This window comes from Macrosteles quadrilineatus, unplaced genomic scaffold (assembly GCF_028750875.1).
Source record: "Macrosteles quadrilineatus isolate MER2022 unplaced genomic scaffold, UCM_ALF_1.0 Scaffold_3__2_contigs__length_128488019, whole genome shotgun sequence".
In the NCBI taxonomy this organism is placed as follows: domain Eukaryota; kingdom Metazoa; phylum Arthropoda; class Insecta; order Hemiptera; family Cicadellidae; genus Macrosteles; species Macrosteles quadrilineatus.
This window is the reverse complement of record NW_026542596.1, coordinates 96,814,007-96,822,251: the sequence shown is the minus strand read 5'-3', so window position 1 is coordinate 96,822,251 and position 8,245 is coordinate 96,814,007. Positions and strand designations below refer to the sequence as shown.

Here is an 8,245-nt window from a genome sequence, read left to right as displayed (position 1 = left end):
TTAATTTTCTAAATACTACAGTCATATATTAAGAAAGAGAATAAAAGTTTCAAATATTTAACATTTCTGATAATAGATACATTTTTGAAAATGTTACAGTTACAGTAATTATTGTTATTTTTGTGGGTGGTAATTCTGTCCTAAAAATACCATATATTTTTCGTACAGTCACCTGACAAAGTGGCCTTCCTTACACTGATTATAGCACAGAAAGTTGTTAATTGCTGCATTTACTTACTTTTGCCGCACTATTTTTATTTTTTGCCACACACCAGTACTCCAACTAAACAACACAAAACAGCGTGCTTTTATTAGACACTTAATACGTGTACGCTTGAAAATAAGTTGGCAATACTTAAAGATATTACAATTACAATCAGCTGGTGCAGCGTTTCCCATTTCGTTCAATGTTTGGATTTAACCTTACCTAAAAACGTGCTGTACAGTGTTTGAAAGACTAATTATTATAGTAACTTGCTATAGTAGTTGTAATTACTAGTAGTTTTGCTTTATACTAACTGTAGGAAAAATATAAGGTGTAAAACGAGTGCAAACTGCCTTTGCTGCACTCGAGAAACATTTCTCTACCACATTAGTTACACAAATAACTATTGTTCCAATGAATGTGGCAATATTACACAAATTGAGCATTGTTTTAAGCCTATTGGTTTTTTTTACCCAGTATTTTAGTTTTATAATAAATCCTATCTTATACACTTCAGTAAGAAAACATGATGATTGTCCAACAACTATAATTATATTCAACACTTTAAAATTCTAAAACCTTAGTAACTAAGCGTGACACAGCTTAAGGGGGTTATTATTACTCTTCATGAAGGGGAGCGAGCTAGTTTAGGGGTAGAGCCTGAGACTTCAATATCTACCGCAACCCCCAGGTCTAGATTGAAGTAATGTGAAAATCGATCCTGAGCTAGCGCCTAGTGTCCTAGGAAAAAACCATTCCACTTCATGAAAAAATTGCTAATTCAAAACAACCAGGTTGAAATAACAACACATATGGACTCATGTAGAAAATGTATTCAAACACAACCACAATCCTATAACTACTTTGGCAAACACCTACTTAACCTATGTCTTTCTCGCTTTGAGTTTTCGCTTGATGGAGACGTCGCTGATGAGCGTTTCTGTGGAGGAATCGTCTGTCTGGTTGTCCACAGTGGTCAGTCTGCTCTCCATGACTTTAGTGACTAGAGTTTTGGCAGTGTCTCGATGGTAGATGATCAGCAGGACTACCAACACGAGAGGCAGAGCGAAGTATGAGGTGTGTGAGAGTTCGCTGTCACTGGCGCGAGGACTAGTCGCAAAGTTGAGCCGCACCAGCTGGAATGATGAGTTGGCCTTGAAGTAGACGGGATGAGTCTTGTAGTTGTGTGTCTTTGGTGAAAGTGTCGACTCAAGTTGTATCGAGTATGTGCGACCTGTGCAAAGATTGTTAAGATTAAGACAGTGTTTACCATTTTAATATAACTAATTATTGTAACTAGATTTACTTCGATCTAAAAGGAGGATAATGGGATTGTTTTGTAATGTTGTTACCTCATATCAACAAGGATATTTATTTCAATAAATTTCTGTTAAGATAAAACTGACAGTTACAAAACCCCTTTGAAATAGTAATAAAGGCGCAATAGGCTTCCTTACCTGCAGTCTGCTGCTGCCGCTGAGACCGTTCAGTATGATAGCACTATCTTTGTTTGTTTTGTGTCATGTTTAATGTTATTATTCTTATTTTTTGACATGTAAGCTTAAACAATTTTGCACTGTTTCAATCTCAACAAAACAATGCAGCAACGTTTTGTTGCTCCAACAAAATTTGGACCATAAACAAAGGTAAGAGAGCCATAAAGGAGTCCAAGGGTTAAGGATAAATTGTAGCAATTAATTTAAGTGAAAACTCTACGTAAAGTCACATACCATCAGCAGGTACTGGTGGGAACACCAGAGCTGTAGAGGTTAACGCAAACGAAGCTGTAGGTTTGAGCGAAGACAGTCTGATGGTGTGAACCGTCGTGTCGTCTCTAAACATCTTGACCTTGAGGCTGCGTAAATGTTCAGCACTCTCTGTGGTCACATACACCGACACGTCTGTACGAGATATTGGGCGGAACACTATCATGTTCAGACCATGGACATCTTCCTTTGATACCTGGAGGGAAATAATTAATATATGGTTGTTATTTAGTTCAATTTACTCAGACTGAAAGTGTTACTTATGATTTTATGAAGTACAGTAGATTAAATAATAAACTAGGAAATCCATACAAACAACATCGTGTTTAGTCATCTGCATCTGTATCTACATAAGCATCTGTATTCAATGATTTTTAATTTGTCAATAGTAAATAAAGCAATAGGATGAAGTAATAAATGTCATAACGAAACGGAGTGTGAAAATTAGTTATTTAGTATGGAGTGGAACCAACATTAAAATTTTGATTGGTGCTATAAATTGCTATAATTTTTGTATAACAGGCTTACCCCGAATGTAAAAGTGTCCATCTGTGCACAAGAATCACTAAAACTTTACATTTGTGAGGTTAAGGCCCATGTAACATAGAGCACAATAGGATTTTAAGATTTGTTTGTGAGGATAGCAGGCTTACCTGAATGGGAAAGAGTCCTGGCACAAGAGACACAAAACTTTACACTACGTACACAAAACTTAGAATATTTCAATGCCACTGACAGCATTCTCAACTAAGGATGAAAATGCTGTCAGTGGCAGTGATATATTCTATTGTTTTGTGTACATAGTGTTTTATGTCTCTTGTGCCAGTTTGGACTCTACCATTCAGTTTAGCCGACTATCTCCACAAAAATCCCAAAAATTTACACATCAGGCAAAATTAGAATTTTATTATCTGATTGATGGTATTTTCAACCAAAGGATGTTTGATTTTGGAAGAGAGATGTCTTAGCATTCAAGGAATACTGTATGTTTTTGTGTTTCTTAAGCCATGGTGGACCCACCTAGGTAAAAATGCTATCGTAACAAAACCCCTTAGGCCTAACTAGCGTCTAGACTGCCAGTGCAAGTCCGAGGATCGGACTCAGATCAGGATCGTGGATCAGATCAGTGGATCACCCCCCACCACCGCACCATGTCGTACGCTTCCGAATCATACCGGCGCATCAGCATAGCTTATCTAACTGTTCGCGGAAAATTGTTATCTGTATCACTGTCGCTGTCAACAAGTATAATTTGTAGATTAAATTTGAATTAAATCTAATTATACTATCATAACCTAACCAAACTAACCAAACTTGCTTATAATGATAAACTCGAATGAAGGTTTACTAATCGAAAAATAGCTCTGTTCTAAAAATAAAATTATAAATGTCTCAAATTCAATTTTACAAATTTTAATTATAAAATTAAACTGTCATAACCTAACCAAACCAACCAAACTTGCTGATATGAAAAAAATTGTTGACAAAAAGTTAGTGCTCCCGGTGGGATTCGAACCCGGCACCTTCAGATTATCAGCCCGACACGCTATTCACTTCACCACAAAGGCTCATGACTCAGTTCCGTATCGTTGCAGTAATGGTTGACGTCACGCCATCGGCACTGAGCGGTGGTGGGGGGTTTTTCGATCTGATCCACGATCCTACCGATCCTAGGAGTTGCACTGGCAGTCTAGATGCTTATCCCCTACAACCTATAGCCTATAGTTTACAACAAGTAGACCTTTCTGCTTGGCTTAGTTATAAAGGATCTTGAACAATGACCTACTGACAATGTTAATGTTTCCATAGAAACTACTTATTTAATTAATTTCCTGATGCAGAAAATGAATGCAGGATGAAATTTTTCCTCCTGTCAAAATTATTTGAGGAAGAATACAGATTCAAGAAAGCTAAGTATATTTGCTCCATTCCAGAGGGTCACTATGTAGAGCAGGTCTGGGAGATGAGAAATCACTAAAAAATTGGCAGAATTCTTCCGTTCTTGTCACTACTGATAAGAACTAGAAGAGGATCACTATAGTAAACAAGCAAGTAGCAACTTCTGGGGGGAAGTAGGAGGTTATAGAACTTCACGGAGACCTGATGTTGTATTGATTCAGTAAACAAAAAGTACCTATCCACATAGTTGAAACCATGAAAGGATTGTTTAGAGTAAAATGCTAAAGGATTTGCCATGGAAAAATGTTTGAGAAACATGATGAAATGTAGGAGATGAAAGCAACCATGGATGAGGAGATTGAATATCTGAGGAGAAACTTCAAGAGGAAGAAACTGAAGAGTTCTACAACAACACCGTGGACGTTGAAGGACAAGTCCAGAAGATGGAACAGATGAGTTAGAACCAACTTGTTAGTGTTAAGTATGCAATGTATCTATCTAGTATTAAGTATCTTTTGTACCTAGTGTTAGTATTTTATGTATCTTGTAATAAAGTATCCGTGGGTTTTTTTACTTCAGCGTATACGGAGCGTCCCCTGGGTGGCGGATAGGGGGAAGGTCGGTGGATCTGCTTGTCAGTCCTCCCGGCTAGGTCCAATGGACCCGCTGACCAGAAGTAGGTGAGGTCCTCCATTCATATTGGGGGTTGAGGTGACGGGCTAACCACCCTCCCTTGTAAAACAACCCTGGTTAAATATCACCTACAGAATGCCTCGGACTGCATGGAACACATCGGACAACGACCTTAGATGCGTCATAAGGACTTGAGATTTGAAGGTGGAACGTTCGCTCTCTGGCTGTGACAGTTGCTGTGGACATCATTAGCAGAGAACTGGAAAAGTACAAAATGGATGTGGTAGCCCTGCAGGAAAATAGGTGGCCATTTAATGGAATCATTAACGCTGGAAATTTACGTTACACTACAGTGATAGAAATGATGGCATACATCGAGCAGGAATGGGAATAGCCATGAATAAAAATATTGTACTGTGTTATGTAAGATTAAAAGGAAAATTTAAAAACCCATGCGTGATAAACATTTATGTTGCAATTGAGGATAAGAGTGATGACGAGAAAGGAGATTTTTATGGTCAATTAGAACAGTCAGTGAGTCAAACACCTAACTATGATGTAAATATTATACTAGGAGATGCTAAAGTTGGTTGAGAGTTGAGAGAGAATACATAATTAATTGTGGAAGGGCTATTGTGAAAAAGAGAGTTTGCATAGTAACAGTAACAAGGGAACTAAGCCCATTAGCCTGGTGTGCCACAAATTTTACAATTGCAAGCACTTCATTCCCTAGGAAAAACATCCATAAAGAAACATGGGTATTGCCAGACGGAAAGACTAGAAATCAAATTGATCACATTTTGATAACAAGCAGTACTCAGGGTGTCTAGTTTATTTCCATTATAAAATTCAAGACTAATTCCAGACTTTTCAAGACGAATTCCAGATTTTTCAAGACTAGTTTTTTCAACAATTAGTGGGTGTTGATACCAAAATGTATAGATTCTCGATTCTTGATACCAATACCAATTTTTATAGCTTAACCAAATTTTCTAAATAATACTACACCAACCCCCGTCTTTGTCATAAAGTAGTATTATGATAATGTGGTGTTTTCAAGTAAAGAAATAATGCAGCAATAAAAAATTCGAACTAACAAATTTGTTTTTTTTTATCATGAAATCTTCCACATACCGTACATTTAGACATCATCATTGACTGCAGGGGTTACAGAAACGTGATCGTCGTCGTCCGCGATCACGGCAAAATCATGAACATTTCCCGCAGCTGTTTGGACACCACCGTCATCTCCCACGTTCACAGAAACGTCATCGTCGTCGTCCGGGATCGCGGCAAAATCATGAAAATTTCCCGCGGACGTGTAGACATCATCGTCGTCTCCCGCGGTCACGGAAACGTCATCGTCATCTCCCGCGGTCACGGAAACATCATCGTCATCTCCCACGTTCACAGAAACGTCATCGTCGTCGTCCGGGATCGCGGCAAAATGATGAACATTTCCCGCGGCTGTTTAGACATCACCGTCATCTCCCGCGGTCACGGAAACGTTATTGTCGTCGTCCGCGATCATGGCAAAATCATGAACATTTCCCGCGGCCGTGTAGACATCATCGTCGTCTCCCGCGGTCACGGAAACGTCATCGTCATCTACCGCGGTCACAGAAACGTCATCGTCGTCCTCCGCGATCGCGGCAAAAACATCGGCCACGGAAACGTCATCGTCGTCTCACGTGGTCACGGTAACGTAATTGTCGTCCCCAGCGGTCACGGAAAGGTCATCGTCGTCTCCCGCGGTTTCGGAAACGTCATCGTCGTCGTCCACTATCGTGGCAAAATCGTGAACATTTCCCGAGGCCGTGTAGACATCATCATCATTGGCTTTCGCTGTTACGTAAACGCCAGACGACGAACGCGGCAAAATAATGAAATTCTTGACTTTGAAATCAAATTTAAGACTAAAACCCGACTTTTCGAGACCATTTTGAAATTCAATACTAATTCCCGACTTTCCCGATTTTCCCGACTACTAGACACCCTGAGTATTGTAATTTGGTGGATAAAGTTTTACAAATACCTTGATGAAAAGAACTAAAATATTGAAAATCTCTTTTGAAGCAATTTTTAAGTTTCCGCAAAAATTATTAATCACTGCAATTTTGAAAAAATAAATCACTTTTAGATTTTAAAATGTACCATAATATCTTTGTCTTTAAAAGCTTTATACCCTACTAAGTCAGGTTGATTTCATTCTGATCGTATATAATTTGTTTGTCAATTTTACATATATTTTAATTTTAGAGGGACTCAATTATCAATCTCTGGATGGTTCCAAAATCCACTTTCTAACCACGTTTCACTACCACAGAAGAAAACAAGACGTACCTTCACCAGGATGCCGTCCGGAGTGGCTCGCTGTATGTGTTGGTTCACTTGTGGTCCTTGCTTTACCCTTACCGAGTACTCACACTGCAAAACAAAATATTGCTCCCAATTTTAACTCATAATAACTATTTTAAAATAAAATCATGTCAACAATAATTCAAGCTTGAACCTACTTTTGCACATAAATGTATTTTATTTTTGTGATTTGGTTGACAGCGGTTACATGAGGACAACAATATGGGTATGCTTGTTTATTTTGAATGAGTCAATGCCTTTAAAATTTTTTTGTGTTTCTGTAGGAGATCGGTCCAAACCATAGTCTTATAACTCTCTAAAGTTTAACTTTTGTTAGAAAGCATCATTAGTTTATAACCTGGTGACAAATGGCCTCTAGGTCTAGAAATGAGAAATAACCCTGCTTGGATAGAACCAGCAATCTTCATATTTAAAGGCGAGCACTATGACCACTAGGCTACCCAAACTTTAATTTTTTTTAAAGATGTACAGCATAAGAGTCAAGTATTTTAGGATTATCTTTGAGGATAGAAGCAGGCTTACCTGAATGGGAAAGAGTCCAAACTGGCTCAAGAAACACACAACTATAAAATATTTTCACTCTTTAGAAAATTGAAGTGTCTTCAGCCCTAATGGGGCTTGAATAAACATTAGCTTCATTGGTCTTGTCTTTAGGTCTCTCTTTAATACCTTCCTTAGTTAAAATTGCTGTCAGTAACAGTAAAATATCCTATAAATTGTTTTGTGTGTATAGTATAAAGTGTAGTGTTTCTTGTGCCAGATCCTCTTTCCCATTCAGGTATTTTAAATAACGTTTTAGAAAGTGTTTTTCTCTTAATACCCCCGCCGCAGCAAACCTGCCGACTAAGCGAATTTCCATTTGTCTGAATTGATTTTCAGTTAAATATATTTTAATAACATTAGGTTTAACGAGTAGGCTACCTAGGTTTGCTGCTACAAGGAAACTAATAAAGTGTGTTTTTGAGTAAAATATTGATAGCTTAGTACAAAATAAATAAATTTGCCAAGTTTGATCAAAATATATTCATAAACAAACAAACTACAACATTTGACAATATTCTCCATTAGAATAACATGGGAATTTTAAATTTACAATTTTTTAATTTTCTCCGTTACTAATAATCAAACAAAAATACTTTTATATACTAAATTATTTGTTTTTTTAAGCTCTTTAAAAAGGTCTAAAGAGAAATTGGGAAATTTTGTGTTTTGAGGGTCAAAAGTGAGAAAAACCAATTTTTACCCCATAAAACCCCCCGTAAAGCCCCGTTCCCATGGACCGATCATGCTGGTTCGCGAACTCATTCAAGTTTATCCCGCTTTACACCTTTAAACCAAATTTCATCAAAATCGGACAAAAATT

General features: G+C 37.7%; 1 protein-coding gene across 1 annotated transcript in view; it reads right to left on the bottom strand.

The window, feature by feature from the left end:
- Positions 1–1,020: 1,020 nt before the first annotated feature.
- Positions 1,021–8,245, bottom strand: part of LOC128988658 (BOS complex subunit NOMO3-like) — a 55,550-nt gene continuing 48,325 nt past the window's right edge. Inside the window, exons 18-20 of the mRNA XM_054410153.1 lie at positions 6,847–6,930; positions 1,936–2,167; positions 1,021–1,439 (exon numbers count right to left, since the gene is read on the bottom strand). Coding sequence (XP_054266128.1) covers positions 1,090–1,439; positions 1,936–2,167; positions 6,847–6,930 — 666 coding nt within the window. The 3' untranslated portion in view covers positions 1,021–1,089. The remainder of the gene's footprint in view (positions 1,440–1,935; positions 2,168–6,846; positions 6,931–8,245) is intronic.